This window comes from Ipomoea triloba, chromosome 8, assembly GCF_003576645.1.
Source record: "Ipomoea triloba cultivar NCNSP0323 chromosome 8, ASM357664v1".
NCBI lineage: Eukaryota > Viridiplantae > Streptophyta > Magnoliopsida > Solanales > Convolvulaceae > Ipomoea > Ipomoea triloba.
In genome coordinates, this window is record NC_044923.1 from 8,140,250 (window position 1) to 8,160,547 (window position 20,298).

The 20,298-nt window shown below is 34.8% G+C and overlaps 2 protein-coding genes and 1 non-coding gene across 4 annotated transcripts; 2 read left to right on the plus strand and 1 right to left on the minus strand.

Moving 5' to 3' along the window:
• Nucleotides 1-3,714: 3,714 nt before the first annotated feature.
• Nucleotides 3,715-3,796, minus strand: TRNAS-UGA. The gene has a single exon. It is a non-coding gene; the product is annotated as a tRNA-Ser (tRNA).
• Nucleotides 3,797-8,821: 5,025 nt separating this feature from the next.
• Nucleotides 8,822-12,157, plus strand: LOC116026891 (glycosyl hydrolase 5 family protein-like). Its single transcript, XM_031268316.1, has 3 exons — nt 8,822-9,172; nt 10,187-10,781; nt 11,724-12,157. Exons 1-3 carry the CDS (start codon nt 8,822-8,824, stop codon nt 12,155-12,157), a joined length of 1,380 nt encoding a protein of 459 aa, XP_031124176.1.
• A 4,501-nt stretch (nt 12,158-16,658) lies between these two features.
• On the plus strand, nt 16,659-19,334 carry LOC116026542 (glycosyl hydrolase 5 family protein-like). 2 transcript variants are annotated; one of them, XR_004099857.1, is made up of 3 exons: nt 16,659-17,230; nt 17,669-18,278; nt 19,275-19,334. XR_004099857.1 is itself a non-coding variant. In XM_031267857.1 (2 exons), exons 1-2 carry the CDS (start codon nt 16,880-16,882, stop codon nt 18,128-18,130), a joined length of 813 nt encoding a protein of 270 aa, XP_031123717.1. In that variant the 5' UTR covers nt 16,659-16,879; the 3' UTR covers nt 18,131-18,331. The 2 variants fall into 2 exon arrangements, 1 of the variants encoding a protein (XP_031123717.1); XM_031267857.1 differs by lacking the exon at nt 19,275-19,334 and having other exon boundaries at nt 17,669-18,331.
• The last annotated feature ends 964 nt before the right edge of the window (nt 19,335-20,298 follow it).

Genomic DNA, 20,298 nt, shown 5'->3' on the forward strand with positions numbered 1-20,298 from the left:
GACGTAAAGACACAGAAGAAGAAGGAAAAGAAGAGAGAAAAAAGAGTTAAAAAGAAAAGAGGTTCGAAATTCTTAAGAAGTGTCTGTCTAAAACGTTCAAGTGCAAGTGCTCAACTTGGAATATCATCCTGATATTCAAAACAGCGAGAAAACACATCTTAGTGTTTCAAGAGAGTTACAAAGCTTAAACTGTTATACATCCAGAAGGTGACCGAAGCTGCTCTACATCGAAGTTGATTCAACGATAGCTTGTGGTCAGATTGGAGCCTGTTACATTCAACTGTGACAACCAAAAACACCTTGCTTTGGATTAAGCAAGAGAGGTGGAGTAACCTGGCAGCTGTCCGAGTGAAAGAAACCTGAGGCTTGACGCGGGCTTGGTGATCAAAGGTCAAGTGCTCGAGAGGTGGAGTAGCTGGAAGCGGGGAGAAAGACCTTGGAGAGGTAGAGTAACCTGGGAGCTGTCTTGTGAAGATCCTGAGGCTTGACGCGGGCTTGGTGATCAAAGGTCAAGTGCTCGAGAGGTGGAGTAACAAGAAGCGGGACGAAAAACCTGAGGCTTGAGGCGGGCTTCGTGATCAAAGCTCAAGCGCTCGATATTGTACTAAATAAGGGAAGTTTTTAGTGCAATCCTTCCAGGGAGTTTCTGGAAGAAGAGTGGACGTAGGCGGGTTGGCCGAACCACTTAAAAATCTCTCTTGCATTTACTTACTGTTTTTATCTCTCGCTAACCTCTCGATTGCACTGCATATAAACGCACTTCTCGAACTAACTCAAACTCGTGCTAACTAAAAGGGGATAACATTTCCGCTGCGCATAAAACTTTGTCTTCACCTCGTGAGGTATCGAACCTAAACATCCTAAGTTCAATACACACGAGAGGTTGAAAAGATTTGCAAAATCTTATACAAGTCTATTCACCCCCCCCCCCTCTAGACTTGTACCCCATCCTTTTGGGACCAACATGCCTAAGTGGGCAAAGAAAGTTTATAAAAGAAGGAGCATTGAGGATCCTTAAAGTTTATAAAATAAAAATTTTCTCCAAAACGTTTTGGTTACTATTAAAAAAAAATATTAAGTTTAAGGAGCCTTTTCGGCCCCTCATTACTGCACAATTGGACAATGAAAGTTTAGAGAAGAATGAGCCTTGAGGATCTTTAAAGTTTATAAAAATAAAAATTTTTCCAAAACGCCCTTTGTGACTATTAAAAAAAACTTAAGTTTGAAAAGCCTTTTCGGCCGCTCATTACTGTCCAAGTGGGCAAAGAAAGTTTAGAAAATAATGAGCCTTGAGTATCCTTAACGTTTCTAAAAATTAAAATTTTCCCCAATACGCCCTTGGTTACTATTAAAAAGAACTTAAATTTGACAAGCCTTTTTGGCCCTCATTACTGCCTAATTGGGCAATGAAAAGTTTTAAGAGAAGGAGCCTTGAGGATCCTTAAAGTTTATAAAAATAAAAATTTTCCCCAATACGCCCTTAGTGACTATTAAAAAAAAACTAAAATTTGACTAGCATTTTCGGCCCTCATTACTGTCCAATTGGACAATGAAAGTTTAGAGAAGAAGGAGCCTTGAGGATCCTTAAAGTCTATAAAAATAAAAATTTCCCCTAAACGCCCTTGGTTACTATTTATAAAAAACTTAAGTTTGAGGAGCCTTTTCGGCCCCTCATTACTGCCAATTGGGCAAAGAAAGTTTAGAAAAAATGAGCCTTGAGAATCCTTAAAATTTATAAAAATAAAAATTTTTCCCCAAAACGCCCTTGGTTACCATTAAAAAAAAACTTAAATTTGACGATCCTTTTTGGCCCTCATTACTGCCCAATTGGGCAATGAAATTTAGAGAAGAAGGAGCCTTGAGGATTCTTAAAGTTTATAAGAATAAAAAAATTTCTCCAAAATGCCCTTGGTTACTATTAAAAAAAACTTAAATTTGACTAGCATTTTCGGCACTCATTACTGCCCAATTGGGCAATGAAAGTTTAGAGAAGAAGGAGCTTTGAGGATCCTTAAAGTTTATAAAATTAACAATTTTCACCGAAACACCCTTGGTTACTATTAAAAAAAAACTTAAATTTGACGATCCTTTTCGGCCCTCATTACTGCCTAATTGGGCAATGAAAGTTTAGAGAAGAAGCTTGAGAATCCTTAAAGTTTGTAAAAATAAAAATTTTTACCAAAACGCCCTTGGTTACTATTAAAAAAAAACTTAAGTTTGAGGAGTCTTTTCAGCCCCTCATTATTGCCCAAGTGGGCAAAGAATGTTCAGAAAAGAATGAGCCTTGAGGATCCTTAAAGTTTATAAATATAAAAATTTTTCCCCAAAACGCCCTTGGTTACCATTAAAAAAAAATTAAATTTGACGAGCCTTTTCGGCCCTCGTTACTGCCCAATTGGGCAATGAAAGTTTAGAAAAGGAGCCTTGAGGATCCTTAAAGTTTATAAAATTAAAATTTTTCCACAAAACGCCCTTAGTTACTATTAAAAAAAAACTTAAATTTGACTAGCCTTTTCGGCCCTCATTACTGCCCAATTGGAATGAAAATTTAGAGAAGAAGGAGCCTTGAGGATTCTTAAAGTTAATAAAAATAAAAATTTCCCAAAATGCTCTTGGTTACTATTAAAAAAAAAACTTAAGTTTGAGGAGCCTTTTCGGCCCCTCATTACTGCCAAGTGGGCAAAGAAAGTTTAGAAAAGAATGACGTTTGAGGATCCTTAAAGTTTATAAAAGAAAAAATTTTTCCCCAAAATGCCCTTGTTACTATTATAAAAAAAAACTTAAATTTGACTAGCCTTTTCAGCCCTCATTACTGCCCAATTGGGCAATGAAGTTTAGAGAAGAAGGAGCCTTGAGGATCCTTAATTTTTATAAAATTAACAATTTTTCCCCAAAACACCCTTGGTTACTATTAAAAAAAAAACTAAAATTTGACTAGCCTTTTCGGGCCTCATTACTGCACAATTGGGCAATGAAAGTTTAGAAAAGAAGGAGCCTTGAGGATCCTTAAAATTTTTAAAAATAAAAATTTTCCCCAAAACGACATTGGTTACTATTAAAAAAAAAACTTAAGTTTGAAAAGCCTTTTCGGCCTCATTACTACCCAAGTGGGCAAAAAAAGTTTAGAAAAGAATGAGTCTTGAGAATCCTTAAAATTTATAAAAATAAAAATTTTTCTCCAAAACGCCCTTAGTTACTATTAAAAAAACTTATTGAGGAGCCTTTTCGGCCCTCGTTACTGCCCAAGTGGGCAAAGAAAGTTTAGATAAGAATGAGCCTTGAGGATCCTTAAAGTTTATAAAAATAAAAATTTTCTCCAAAACACCCTTAGTTATTATTAAAAAAAAAGAGTTAAATTTGACTAGCCTTTTCGGCCCACGTACTGCCCAATTGGACAATGAAAGTTTAGAGAAGAAGGAGCATTGAGAATCCTTAAAGTTTATAAAAATATAATTTTTTACCCAAAACGCTCTTAGTTACTATTAAAAAAAAAAGTTAAGTTTGAGGAGCCTTTTCGGCCGGTCATAAATACAAGTGTGAATGATGAATGAGTTTAAATCTGAGATAACCTTTGCAATCCTCTAGACTGACATTAAATATAATAATATATGTCATTAAACCTAAAACACTATAAATAAATCTTCAGAATTCACAAAACATGTTCCAACGGAGAATGGAGGAAAACAGTGAATTAGTTCGTAGGTTACTAAAAATCGTCGAGAGCAGGGTTCGAACCTGCGCTGGCGAAGCCCAACAGATTTCAAGTCTGTCTCCTTAGCCACTCGGACATATCGACTTCTGTTGCCTCCGACTAGGGCTAGTTATACTTGAATTAGTTTAATTAAGAGCTCAGTGGCTTGTATATTCTGGCCAAGATCCAAAGCCTTAGGGTCGTTTAGCAACTTGGAAAAATGGAGAATTGAAGAAGTCGAAAAAGGAAATTTGGAGAGATTGTTTACTAAATTTCTTCTTCCAACTTCATTCTCCACTCCATTTTTCCAATTCCTATACAAATTTGGAGAGATAGAAATCAATGTTCTCCAAATCGAAGAATGGTTCACGTGGGTGAACAGTAATCCGGATGCACAATGTGCGAGGTCATGGGATCAATTCCTGCCTGTGGTGTTTTTTCCCACTTCTTTCTTCTTCTCTTCTTTTTCACCTCCGTGTTCCTTCTTCTTCTTCTTCTTTTTTTCTTTTCATTTCTTTCTTCTTCTTCTTTCTTATTATTATGGCAAATTGCGAATGATTTCTTTGGACTCCAAATTTTGACTCTTTCTTCTTCAGACTTATTATTATTATTATTATTATTGTTGTTGTTGTTGTTATTATTATTATTAAATTAATTTATTACTATTATTAATGTTATTATTATTATGTGTTAATACCGGGTCCAAACTTCTTCAGATTTATTATTATTATTAAATTAATTTATTACTATTATTAATGTTATTATTATTATGTGTTATTATTAAATTGACCACCCACTGTCCGTTAACTACTTTTATTACAATGCAGTATCTGTTCATAACTACTTTCTCAACCTATTGAAGCACAAGAGTAAGTATTGCCTCCAATAAAGCTCGAACCCACCACCTCCCGTATAAAGGGAAGGGTTTGATGCCACTGGACCACAAGGTCCTTGGCATTTCCTTCCTCTTTATACACAAAGATTTGTTGTTGTTGTTGTTGTTGTTATTATTATTATTATTATTGTTATTATTATTATTATTGTATTTAATAAAATTAGAAAATTAGAAAAAAGAAGAACTGGAGAAATGGAGAGATGGAAAACTGGAGGAATGGAGAAGGAAAACTGGAAAATTGATTTTTGTTAACAAATTAAATGCAATGGACTTCCCTTTCTTCGAAGGAATTTCATCATACAAGCTAAGATCTCCCTTTCATAAGCCTACAAATTTCAATTCACATAAGTTGAGCGAACGTAAGTTTGGAGCAAATTATACTCTGGACTATTAATAAAGGTACATTTTTAATATACTGAATGTACATTATTCGGTAGTATATTAAATAATATATTTTCTAGGGAAAATGGCACTTTTTCCCCCTATGTTATGTGCTTATAGCACTTTTTCCCCCTATGTTATTAAAGTGGCAGTTTTTCCCCCTTAGTTATTTTAAAAGTGGTAGTTTTCTCCCTTGTAATATTAAATTGACATTTTTGCCCTTAAAAATAACCATTTCATTTAATTTTATTCTTCAACCAATTATTACTAATATGTATGGAAGATCACAGTTCGATGCGAACCTAATTGAACACTGTAGCAATTGAACTTAAATAGTATAGACGGTTACGGTTACGATTCAGAACCGAAAAAATAAAATAAAATAATTGTTGAATTTAGACTATTTTTAAATTAGAAATAAAATTATAAATATAAATAAATAAATAAGTTTTGATTGGCGGTTCAAAATCGAAATTGGAACCGAACCGTACCGATTTATCAAAATAAGTGATTGATCATTTTTACTATATATGATTGTGGTTAAGTTCCGGTTCACGGTTCAACAATTATTTAATTTTATTTTTTCGGTTATGAATCGTAACCAGAACCGTCCATACTATTTCGGTATGATTGCTACAGTGTTTGGTTAGGTTCGAACCGAATTGTGATCATCCATGCCTATAAGTAATAATTTGTTGGAGAAGAAAAATAAATGAAATAATTATTTGTAAGGGTAACAATGTCAATTTAACATTTCAGGGGAAAAAACTGCCACTTTAATAACACAGGGGGAAAAAGTGCTATAAGCACATAACATAGGGGGAAAAAGTGCAATTTTCCCTTTTTTCTAAAAATAAATATTCAATATATTAAAAATGTACATTATATACGGTGAACCATGGTTCACGGTATACTGTATAATGATGAACTTTTTGCTTATCCTAGCCAGTGTACTGTTCTTTTGAATGAGAGTAATTAAGCTTCATCCTAAAGCATTGAGGCAAGAATCTCAAAATCTTATTGGACTTTGTTTGACATTTTTAGTTGAAAAGCTAGTAGCTAATAAGATAACTAATTGATCAAAATTGTCAAGCACTTTGTGTTCAGATGGCATATAGTGACTCTCTCATATAGGAGGTTATGAGACCAAGTCTTAGTGGAGATTTTGTCAAACAGAACTTATAGTTTATTTATAGTTTAAAATAAGTTATAAACTCTACCTAACAAGACGATCTTTTTTAAAGGGAATGCTTCACCCATCAATAATGGTTTCGATTAAAATTAAAGATTTTGAACTCAAGTGTTGAACTGGACTATGGTTTCATCTTCCCTCACCCTGAATCGCTCAAACTTCGAATGATTCTACTGCAACTTTGACTATTGCATGGAGCATGTTCCATCATTGATTCATAGGTAGTTCATAAAATTTCCCAAGCCCCACCTCTGCTTCAATGCAACCAACAATGAATGAGAGGCCAGGTACTAAGGGTCTTATTATTGCAACTAGTTTTTTCATTGCGCTAATAAAATAATACTCAATGTTTATTTTTAAATAAGTATTTCAAAGTATATTAATGCAAGATTATATAGGAGATGTTCATGCATATGTAATTGAATGTTGAATTTGTTTATTTAAATTGGTAATTCAAAGTATATGAATACAAGATAATATATATGAGAGATTGATTATAATTGTTATTAAAATAAATGTTTACAATTTTGTAAAAACGCTAGTCTAAATACATAGTTTAAAAATATAATGATAGTCTACATAAATATTATTTTTGGTTTGAATTTCTCGAAGTCTTTTTAATTCACTTTCAGATAGTATTGTCATTGTCTTCCTCTTCAGTACTTGTTTATTTATTTATTTATTTATTTATTGATAATGTGTCATATGCAATTGGGTTACTAGTGGTAGTATAAAGGACAACGTCATGCAATGAAATTATAGTGTAGAAAATTGTGGATTTGCCTCGTTGTGTTTGTGTATATGACTGGAATCTTAGAGTTGTATTATGAACTCTTGATGTTGCAAGCGTCTGTTGATATTTGGCAATGGTAGTTTTTTCCTACATGTTTCATATGTTGTGAGATGTGTGTCGTACATTCTCATGTGAAAGTATTGAACAAAACATTAATATTTATTATATTTGTAGAAGGTTAATGAGTAGTACTTTTTGTTCTAGTTTCATAACTTCTTTACTTGATAGTAACAACAATGACTTTGTAGGTAGTTTAAATACTAATGCCGTAATATGTCTAGTTTCATCAACCGTTTCTACATCCATTTTGCACATGCTCATTTTGACATTCATATTTTTTAAATTAGTATGAATGAGTGTAGTACTTGATTTTGTGTGTGCATGTGTATCAGTGTATGTGTGTGTGTGTGTGTTTTTTTTTTTTTTTGTAAATTTTTTGTTGTTGAATTGTTACTAATCTTGTAGTACCCATTGTTGTCTTTTCACTACATTAATGCATGCAGTTAAATAGTTTGTCACTTTGTGCATAAACATTTTTAAACAGTAGTGGTTACATCCTATATACTAATTAATTTTTTTTGCCAAGATTGATGGTGATTTTAATTTTCCTTTAATCCAAACAGGTTGAGTGTAGAAAATGAAATGAACTGCAAATTTATATTAGTTCTAATATATTTAAAGGATGAGCAATAAGTATTTTACATTCAGGTTTAAAGAATGTTGTAACGATGGATATTTTTTAAATTTCTTCATTTTTTTGTATTTGAAAGATTGATTCCAACAAAGTTGTAGTTTCAGCATCTTTTCAATGAGTTAAGTGTGTCATAATGTTCTATTGCCCTACATTGACATTTTTAATAATGAGTTTTAAATATAGCTACGTAAGATAATGATCTAATTACCATTTACATATTATTATCAGTATAAAAACATACAAGTCCTTTAAGTGTTCTGCCCGAGGTACTTTTGGTTCAACCATTATAGGCTATGGTTGGCAAACCTAGCTGAAAAGTAGCTTAAAACTGAAAAGCTATAAGCTTGAAGCTGAAATATGAAGAGATGTTAAGCAAGCTGTTATGCTTAAAAGTGTTTGGTAAAATTAACTTTTTGATAATAAGCTTTATAAATGTAAAAAGACTAAAAAGGACATCTTCATACAATTTAATTAGTTTTAAATTTGAATAGGTTTGTTTATATATTAAAATATAATATAGCAAAATCAAAATAGTGAAATAAAAAATAGCCTAAGGAGTCCATGTAATGCAAAATAGTCTCAATTCTAGAATTCTTTGAAAAAATAAATCTTTTTTATGTGGGGTTTGATTAGTTTTTTTTTTACTTCCATATCGTGGTGTTTTGTTTTAATTTGTTTTGGATTTAGGGCTGAGAAATCGTTTTTCAACACTCTCAAACCAAATTCTCCCCTAACCCCTCAAACCAAATTAACACCTCTATATATTATATTACTATTCTCATTCCTTAATTAGCTTGTTGTTAGAGCTACCTATACACCTTCTAACCATCACCTGTGTTCTTTACAACTTCATTTCTTTTTTGTCTTGTTTAATTTGTCCTAGCAAGATTGCAAGTTTCTCATCTCATTATGTTAAAAACCATTCATTTGTAACAGGACTAATCCACCATTTCTCCTAACTTAACATGACACCATTCCTAACAATCTTGCTACTTTCCTTTGCTTCTCTCTCAAACTCTCTACCTCTCTCAGCAAGCTCAAGATGGATCACGGATGACCAAAGTGGGGAAAGGGTGAAATTGGCCTGTGCTAGTTGGGCAGGCCACTTGGAACCCATGTTACCCGAGGGCCTAGACAGGAGACCTTTAAGCCAGATTGCCACGCACGTCTCAACGATGGGTTTCAATTGCGTGCGGCTCACGTGGGCCACCTACATGTTCACTCGCTACGCCAATATGACGGTGGGTCAGTCGTTCGGGGATCTGGGATTGACGGAGGCGATTTCGGGTCTGGCCAGTAATAACCCGAACCTGTTGAGCTTGAATCTGGTGGATGCTCGGAAGGCGGTGGTTGAAGAGATTGGTAGACATGGGATCATGATGGTGCTTGATAACCATGTTAGCAAACCCATGTGGTGCTGCGGGGACCGCGACGGTAATAGCTTCTTCGGCAGCGTATACTTTGATCCTGATGAATGGTTGCAAGGCCTCGCCATTGTTGCTAACATCTTCAAGGATACGCCCATGGTATATATATGTGTTTAATTTGTTACACCAACTATTATCAATGCTAACCAAAACAAAATACTGCTTTTATCACTCACTTTACTTTTCTACAAACAGTTAATGCAGATCAAAATAGTTAACATAATTAGTTATTCACTATGCTATTTTAATTGTCAAACATCTCTAAACCAAAGTCAAAAGAATCCACTTTTATATTTTGATTATTGGTGGAGATTAATGTACACTTTTGCTATTTTACGTACTTTAGGTTCATTGGTATTAATTACTTATGATACATGATTCTATTGATAATTTGATAGACATGATCTGCGAAAATCCCGCTCAGGCACAGATTAATAGGCGCCTAGGTGTTGACCGGTCACGTAGCGTATCACCATAATCGGTGGTCTAGGCAGTCGACTAGTCCGCCTAAGCGCGGATCGCCTAGGCCTCATAGGCACCAACTAGGTCGCCTAGTCAGTGGATTAGCTATTGTCGTTCCCGTCTTTTTTAAATGGGTTATTTTACTCAAAGCGAAATAATCCTAAATTGTTCAATAAACTCTAATGTTTTTAGGTTAATATTTAATATTTTAGTATAAACTATTAAAATATTAAATAGTTTATAATTATCAAGCCTTAAAAAATTAAAAATCTAAACAATTAAAAAAAGATATACACAGGCACCTAAGCACTGATTAATCGCTGCCTAGGCGCCCCCGAAGGAGCACCTAATTTTTTCAACCATGGAAAGATAAAATTTCATTACTTTAATTTACTTCTAGACATGTTTATTTTCAGATAATAAAGTCGAGTTTGAATCTTATTATATAATGATATATCCTTTTAATTTGTCATTGAAAGTATTGAGTACAACTAAATATGGTATACCAAGTTGTAAAGAGCATCATTAGCACGGATACGGTGTTAACAATACTCGATACAACGGAGTATGATTAGATACTTTCTACTGGCATGTTTATTGATTCAAAACACAAAATTTCAATTTGTTGTTTTGCTTGCATGCCCAATTAAGGTGGTAGGCATGAGCTTGCGCAACGAGCTACGCGGCCCCTTACAGAACGTGGATGTATGGTACAAGTACGTAGAGAAGGGTGCAAAGACGATCAACAGCGCAAACCCAAACCTCCTGGTAATCATCTCGGGACTGAGCTACGATCTGGATTTCAGGTTCCTAAAGCAGAGGTCATTGAAGCTGAAGACGATGAAGAAGAAGGTGGTTTACGAGACGCATCGCTACGCGTTCACCGAGGGGCAGTCGAAGGCGTGGGTGGCAGGGCCATTGAACAAAGTGTGTCACGACATCACACGAGAGATGGAGGAGAAGGAAGGGTTTTTGGTTAGAGGGGGAAATCCCCTGTTTGTGAGTGAGTTTGGGATTAACCAAATGGGAAATTCTGAGGCTGACAATCGTCACTTGCCGTGCATGCTTTCGTATTTGGCTGATTTGGATTTGGATTGGAGTGTTTGGGCTCTCCAAGGAAGCTATTACCTTAGGGATCGGCATCATGGTCCTGATGAAACATATGGCATGTTTACTGCCAATTGGACTGCCCTTAGAAATCCCAATTTCCTCTCGAAATTGCAGTTTCTGCAACAAAAGCTCCAAGGTATGTACATACTTTCTTGTACATAAATAGGTAGAGATGTTCAAATTAACCCCCAATTATAGGACTGTCAAAGTGGGCCGAAACTTGCGTGTTGGCCTGCATTCACCCGCGGTGAGGTGGACTACGACTACAAAAAAGATAATCCGGGAAAGAGCGGGCCTAACGGGCCATGCCCCCTAAGACCCACGGGCCGCGCAAGTTGCGGGCCAGACCCTACTTAAAAAATTTATATATATATATATATATAAGTAAATAGTCCTGAAGATACTCGTACTTTAATCATTGCAAAAGTGAAGAATATTTAATGAAGACAAAGCCAAGTGCACCACATCTTTTGAAAAAGAAATACTCCATTAAATTTGTCTCAAAGGCCTTTGTTTTTATTAATCTAGGGAATTAGAAGCTGATGAGGTTGATTTCTTGCACAATTTTTTTAAAAATATTTTTTTAGAAAGAAATAAGTGTCCACCCGCATGGCCTTCCAATCCGTATAGGGTGAGTTAGGGTCACACGATTCTTAGCCTACGGGCTTGACTAGCTGGCCAGCAAAAGTCCGTGGTGGTGCATGCAGGTCTAATGGGATTGGTCGGCCCGCTTTGACAGCCCTACTCCCAAGTCCCAATTATACGCTGAGGGTGCTCCAATGTTTCCTCTAATTATGCAAGGTTACACATCCATATTTAAGTCATTAGTTTTAGTTAAAAATGAAAGTAAGTCAAATGTAGAATTTAAAATGTACTAAACATAATGTAAACTGTTTAATGAAATCTATCACTTAAGGTTATCAAATCACTCTTTCGGTGCATCATTAGGGTGACAAACACTAACTCTCATCATCAAGAAATTAATTTGGATCAGAAATTTCAATTAGCCATAAAATTAACATTTTAAACAAAATATGTTATTGACATGACTAATAATATGTTTTACTCGCATATGAAGATCCGAAGTCAAGCGAACCAACTTATCACATATTGTACCATCCACTAAGCGGGCGATGTGCACGAGTGATCGACGATCAAATACACATGAGCGATTGCTTGGGTGCGAGTCGATGCATCCAAGAGGCAGATGGGAAGCCAATACAGATGATTGGGTCTTTGAAATGCTTGGCAGTTGTTGGGGAAGATCTTCCCCTCACCCTCTCCACAATCTGCAATAATGATGGGCAAAGTAATAATACATGGAGCTTGGCTTCCAATTCAATGTTTCAACTAGCTAATAGGGGTGACAATGGATTGGTATTGTGCTTGGATTTCGATTCCTCGTACTCCTCCTCGACGATTTTGACAAGGAAGTGTGTTGGTTTGGAAGAGGGTGACATGAGAAATCCTCAAACTCAATGGTTTAAGCTCATTGCATCGAATACAAAGTAGATAAAGATTGCGAGAGTTGCATATAATTTATATTTAAACATGTGTGGTGCAAAATGTAACATCTAACATGCATAATTAGGTTGGCTTTACAAAGTAAACCATAACAAAGGTTCAGAGAAAGGCAAATTATTCAACAAATAATAAATTTTCATGTTTATTTCTTTACAATATTTAACAAAAGAAAACTGATAAGAAACAACACGAGTGAAGAAATACTAATTGATGGAGAAAATAGAATTCTCCATAATAAAAAATATGAATACTATAAAGTGAGTATTTATAGGAATTGATAATAAATAAGCAAGACATACACAAAAATAATTAATGTGGAAACTGAAACGGTGAAAATCATGGGCCTTTTTAGGATAAGTCAAGTCATAAATGTATATATGTGTGTGTGTGTGTGTGTAAACATACATGGTGTTTATCTAAAAGGTTTAATGTGTTTGGATGTAAATGGTCTTAGTTCTTAACCAAGACGTTAATGATTCAATTCTTAATCTACACAAAATAAATTAATTTTAATAATATTCATTCAAAAAAATTAATAAAAAAAATAAAAATTTAAAGTTAATAGGCTGACGGGCTGGGCCAGCCCGTCCTACACGGGTTGGGTTGGCCAAATTCCAACCCATGGAAAAACGGCCCAGCTCGCCCCAATCCGTTTTCGGATCAACCCGAGACGAGCCATCCCGTATGGGCCGGACTTGACCGTTTTGACAGCGCTCTCTCTCTATATATATCTACACTTAAAATAAGAGCCAATAATGTTAGACCCTTAACTGGAACTAAAAAAAAATATTGGTGTAGTAGTATGCTATAACATATTGTACTTTGTGTTTTTCTTATTGTGCAACTTCCAATTAACTTCCTAATATATCCTAATCTTTTATAATTTTACCAAATTTTCCGTTAAATATAACGGAAGTTTAACATTAAATTCTTTAGGCAATTTGTTTCTTTATTGCAGTTTTCAAACAAATTGGCAATATTCTATAATACAATTCTGTATGGATTCCTAACTTAAAATTAGAATATTTAAGTATTAATAAGATTATATAATACAATTTTGTATAGATTCCTAACTAAACCATTATTCTACCCAAAACAACAGTATATAAACTCATCCCTTTCTCACTGGTATTCACCTAAAACTAAACCTAACATATTCTGCAACACACTATCTACTTGACATTCTATCTATAGGTATGATTGTCAAAATATTATCATGCTAATTCTATTATTTGTATTTGTACTCATAATGATTACAATTTTTTTATAAAAAAAAAATCAATGATGGTATACTCATTAATTAGTATAACTTCAATATCGTTATGTAAATATATCTATTGTATAAAAAATCTGTTCATCTATACTTGTATCCTTGTATGTAATGTTGTGGTTCTCATTATATTCCTCTATAATGTACACATTTTAGTTACTCCTAACTCCCTAATCTATGATTTTGAATTTATGTTGTGGTTCCCATTATATTATTTCATAATATCCTTTATGAACATATTTTCCATGACACAAGGATATTAGTAATGAAAAATGCAGTAAAGTTAATTGATATTGACACACAAACTGTGGACTGGAGTTGTACAGTTCATGTCATTAAGAAAAACGAACCAAAAAACGCTATTGGAACGCTTGATAAAAAGTATATGCTCATTGTACTTGAGGATGAAACAGTAAGTAAATAGTAAAATTTTTCTCCTTTTATTATTATTATTATTATTAAGATGCTCTCATTCACCACCAACATCATTGTAAATATTATATCTAAATGCAAGGAATTTGGATTCAATAAATTGTGTTTGATAATGCTCACTTTACAAACCAACAAATGGTACTTCATCTCTAATGTCATTGTCAAACATGTCCGGACGAACTATAAAGTACTTGATCACAAATACAATTACACAAATGGTCGGACCGGTGTCCAGACAAGTGACAATGATGACACGCCATTTGCTCCCATGTAAGTGGTTTATTTGTTTCTACTTATTTTAGTTGCGATTTAGTTATTTACAATTTTGTTATGTTTTATTAAAATATATAAGCATCGAAACTATTTCTTTGATTTTTATTAATTTAGCATTTTTTCCTCTCTCATTATTATATAACTACTTTAACCAATTAAGGAAAACTAATTTAAAAATACGTGTTGGGCATTGGTTTAATCGCGCAACGCATGTGTGATAACTAGTATGTATATATATATATACACACACACACACATTGGCTATTAATTGGACAATTATTTGCTCAAATTCGACCAATGATAACATTAAAAAACATAATCGATCAAACTTAATTCTTCAATTGCACTATATAATACATATTATAGCAAATGCATTCCGTGCAACTCACGGGCGAAAATACTAGTTTCTCAATAATATATTTTTTTGAGTACTAATGACTCTGTTACAATGTAATATATGTTCATAACTACTTTCTCAACCTACTGAAACACAAAAAGTCAATATCGCCTTCCATATGGGAGTGCAACCGAGTGCCACTAGACCATAAAATCTTGGTCGTTTCTCAATAATATATAATTTCTCCAAATATTATTATTTCACCAAATATATCATATATAATTCTATCATATTCTATAATTTCACCAAATACCATAATTCATAAATTCATCACATTCCATAACTTCACCAAATACCACAATTTCAATAAATATCATAACTTCACCAAATATAATAATTTCAATAAGTATCATAAATTCACCAAATATATTAATTTCAATAAATAGTATAAATTCACGCATTATTCATAAATTCACCAAATATATAATGTCAACTGGGGGTGGGCACTTCGGGATTCGGTACGGTTTTTTTCGATTTCGGTATCGGTATCAGTATTTCGGTATTACACAAAATGATAACATTCGGTTTTACAATAAAGTTCGGTTCGGTATGAAACGGTTCGGATTCGGTTCGGAATTGTTTCGGTTCGAGATTCGGTTCGGTTTAAGATGTTCAATTTTCAACATTTACTAATTTTCCAAACAATACATATTCGCATAATCCAAAGTCTAAAATATAAATATTACATAAAAACAAAACAATTCAAACACAAAATTAACATAGCAATCCAAATTGTAAAGTAATATCTTGTTCATCTATCATCCCCTCATCACGGATCAATATTAATTATTATTTTTTATTATATATATTTAAAAACCGAATGGTTTTCGGTTCGGTTCGGTAAAAAACCGAACCGTTCGATTTCTCTATATTAAGTACCATTCTGTTCTTTCGGTTTATACTGAACCGAACCGAACCACTTCGGTACGGTTCGGTTTGGTTCGGTTCGATTTTACCGAACCGAAGTGCCCACCCCTATTGTCAACCAATATTATAATATCATCAAATATTATAATTCCAACAAATAAACTAATTTCACCAAATATTATAATTTCCACAAATATAATAAATTCACCAAATATCAACAAATATTCTATTTTCACCAAATACTACCAAGTATAAATAATATGTGCATATATCCAAGTATTTCACATATAACCTTCAAAACACAATAAATTTATCATTTCAATACTTAAAGAAATAATTAATTTCAGGTAATAAAATTTTGGTAAGAATAAACCTTACCTTCGTAGCCAAGATTCCCGTAAACTCCCAAATAGCATGCATCCTAGTTGCTGCTTCGGAGTTAGATCTATCGTCGATTTGGAAGTAACCACAGCTCGCCGTAGGCCGGGTCACGAGAGGTATATTCTACAAATAGACAGAGAGAGGTTGCTGCCAGCTTATCGTTCACGAGAGAGACCAAATAGATGAAGCTAACAAACAAAAACCTATTCCTCTTTCATTCGGTGCCCTTTTTCCTTTCTATTATTGTTTTCATTATCACAATCAAACACGGATTTCTCTAGATTAGGTATGCACACAATTATATGAAAAGATACTGGCACTTTTGATATTGGCTTATTTTATTATTATTAGTTGGTTGATTTTGATTAAATCAATATAAGTATTTGGTTAATAAGCTTTTTGTAACTCCAAAATACTAAATTTGAAAAGGCTACTCAAAGCAGCCTTTTCAATTAGCCTTTTGAGAAAAGAAATTATACCAAACAGCTATCAGTTAACAGCTAATATTATCAATTAATTATACATTCTAACTTAATCAGCTAACAAAATCGTTTTCAAAAAAAAAAAAAAAAAAGCTAACAAAATCAGCTAACAGCCATTTACCAAACGGGGCCACTATATCACATGGCTCAAGAATTACCTACATAGCATATCCAAATCAACCAAGTTTCTCATCCCATTATTTTTTTTGATACTACTGACTCTATTACAATACAGTATCTGTTCATAACTATTTTCTCAACCAGAGACTCGAAGCCACCCCTTTCATATGAGAGTGCAACCGGGTGCGACGTTTCTCATCTCATTATGTTAAAAACCATTCATTATATTCAGCATTTCTCCTAACTTAGCTTGAAGTTGTTAATTGAGCAAAACCCAGCCATGATACCATTCCTAACAATCTTCCTACTTTCCTTTGCTTCACTCTCAAACTCTCTACCTCTCTCAGCAAGCTCAAGATGGATCACGGATGACCAAAGTGGGGAAAGGGTGAAGTTGGCCTGTGCTAGTTGGGCAAGCCACTTGGAACCCATGTTACCCGAGGGCCTAGACAGGAGACCATTAAGCCAAATTGCCACACGTCTCAACTATGGGTTTCAACTGCGTGCGGCTCACATGGGCCACCTACATGTTCACTCGCTACGCCAACATGACTGTGGTTCAGTCGTTCCGTGGTCTGGGACTAACGGACGCGATTTCTGGTATGGCCAGTAGAAACCCCAACCTCTTGAGGCTCAATCTGGTGGATGCTTGGAAGGCGGTGGTTGAAGAGATTGGTAGACATGGTATCATGATGGTGCTTGATAACCATGTTAGCAAACCCATGTGGTGCTGCGCTGACCAAGACGGTAACGGCTTCTTCGGCAGCGTTTACTTCGATCCTGATGAATGGTTGCAAGGCCTAGCCATTGTTGCTAACATCTTCAAGGATACACCCATGGTACGTTTGTTACACTATTATCCCTTTTTTTTGGTTGCCCAAAGGTGTCCTCCAGCCAATAGCCAGAAGACTAATCATCCGTCTCAACATCATCACATTAAGTGGTAGGAGACTAGTCAAATGGTTTGCTACATTCACATTGGTAGAGATCAAATCCCCAACCTCATGCTTAAGGGACAATGTGTTGAACCAATATGCCAACCATGTTGGTTAAACTGTCCCCAGCTGGACAGTTTGTGGAGTAGTAAATTAGCACAAGGAGTCTCCTTCCCATATTGTCGTGAGTGAGATTCGATTCTTAGTCTCTTGACAAATTTTACCTTTGCCACCACTTAAAATTGCTCGTGCCGACGGAGCATGATATACCTGATTGTATTATTACACTTTCTAATTGCATGTTTATTGATTCAAAACATGAAATTTTGTTGTTCTGCCAAGGTGATAGGCATGAGCTTGCGCAACGAGCTACGTGGGCCCATACAAAACGTGGATGTATGGTACAAGTACGTAGAGAAGGGTGCAAAGACGATCAACAGCGCAAACCCAAACCTCCTGGTAATCATCTCGGGACTGAGCTACGATCTGGATTTCAGATTCCTAAAGCAGAGTCCATTGAAGCTAAAGATGATGAAGAAGAAGAAGGTAGTTTACGAGGTGCATCGCTACTCGTTCAACGAGGGGCAGTCGAAGGTGTGGATGGGAGGGCCATTGAACAAAGTGTGTCACGACATCACACGAGAAATGGAGGAGAAGGCAGGGTTCTTGGTTAGGGGGGGAAAGGACGATGCAGCCCCTCTGTTTGTGAGTGAGTTTGGGATTGACCAAATGGGAGAGTCTGAGGCTGACAATCGTCACTTGCCGTGCATGCTTTTGTATTTGGCCGATTTGGATTTGGATTAGAGTGTTTGGGCTCTCCAAGGAAGCTATTACCTTAGGGGAGGGCAGTATGGTCCAGATGAAACATATGGCATGTTTAATACCAATTGGACTGCCCTTAGAAATCCCAATTTCCACTCGAAATTAGAGTTTTTGGAACAAAAACTCCAAGGTATTATCTTATACATAATTACCTTTTATTTTATCTAGGTAAAAATGACACTTTTCGTCTCTAAGTTGTAGCGATTGTAAAATTCATCTCTATTAATTTGTTGGTCGTGCTCACTTCAATCTTGCCCCTAAGTGATGTTCATCCTTTTTTCTAATAAAACACTAGGGACGAGAAATGAGTACTACCTATTAGAAAAATGACAGAAATTTACAAAGTCAATTATAGCTTAGGGACGAGAAGTTAGTACGACCAATAAGTAAAGATGAAGCTAACAATTACTCTATAACTTAAAACAAAAAAACACGATTTTCACTTTTATATAGGGAAAATTGCATTTTTTATTCCTAAGTTATAGGGTAATTGTAGAATTTGTCCTTAAATTTTGGTCATATTCACATTTTGTCCCTAAGTTATTATTGGCGTTGCACTTTTCATCCCTGAGTTATACTAATTGTAAATTTCATCCCTAAGTTATCATTACGTTGCACTTTTCGTCCCTCACTTAAGTGTGCAAACTTCAGTAAAATTTTGATTAAAAAATAGTTAACCAAAAAACTTCGATAAAATTCATTAAAAAAATTGGCGTTGAACCGAAAAAGTTCGATTAAAGATTTTTTAATTAATAAAAAATTTACCGAAGTTTGTACACTTAAGTGAGGGATGAAAAGTACAACGCCAATGGTAACTTAGGGACGAAAAGTGAGTATGACCAAAGCCTATGGACGAATTCTACAATTACCCTATAACTTAGGGACGAAAAGTGCACTTTTCCCTTTTATATATTATATTAGTATATAAGCTAATTTAACATGATATATTATTCAAAAGTACCATGAGACTCTTACAATTACCACTCTTTATTAGTTACTCACTGATGTATCATCATTTATCGAATACCTAAATTCCTTATTAACTCACGGTAAGCCAATTCACCCATAATCTATTAAAATAAATAGTTTTCCTCTAATAATTTTGTTTTTACTCATGTATATGAAGATCCGAAGTCAAGTGGACTAAGGGTGCGTTTGGTTCGCACATGGGAATCGGAATCGGAATGGGTATCAAATACTTGGTAATGGTAATGGGTTTTGGTGAAAGTATTTAACATGTTTGGTAATTGGGTGGAATGGGAATGATTATTAATAGTTAAGGAAGAAAAGAGGAAGAGAGATGAAACCCTTATTTAATAAGGGTATGGGTTTTGTCATTAATGAGTTATTCCAAACCATAGTAGCATTCACAAAACCTATCAACCAAACACAAACAATCACTTTCATACACATTCCTTATGCCTAAACCCACCAACCAAACACACCCTAACTTATCACCTACTATATCATCCATTGAGCGGGCGATGTGCACAAGTGGTCAACGATCAAATCCACATGAGCGACTGTTTGGGTGCAAGTCAATGCATCCAAGAGGGAGATGGGATGCCAATACAAATGATAGAGTCTTTGAAATGCTTAACAGTCGTTGGGGAAGATCTTCCTGTTGGCCTCTCTACAATTTGCAATGATAGGCAAAGTAATACGTGGAGCTTGGCTTCCAATTCAATGTCCTTTCAACTAGCTAATAGAGGTGACAATGGAGTAGTATTGTGCTTGGATTTCGATTCCTCGTACTCTTCCTCTACAATTTTTACGAGAAAGTGTGTTGGTTTGGAAGATGGTGACATGAGAAACCCTCAAACCCAATGGTTTAAACTCATTGCATCGAATAAAAAGTAGATATAGATTGAGATTTACATATATTTCATCTTTAAATTCGCTCAGGTAAAAACTTGTGTGAGATCGTCTTACGAGTCTCAATCTGTGAGACAGGTCGAACTTTGATTAATGAGGTAAAAGATTCAACGCATCAATCAAAGATCCGACCCGTCTCACAGATTGAGACTCACGAGACGGTCTCACACAAATATTATGGTACAAAATGTAACGTCTAACATATAAAATTAGTCCCGCTTTAAAGAGTAAGACATAATAAGGGTGTGTTTGGAAACCCGGAAAATGATTTCCGG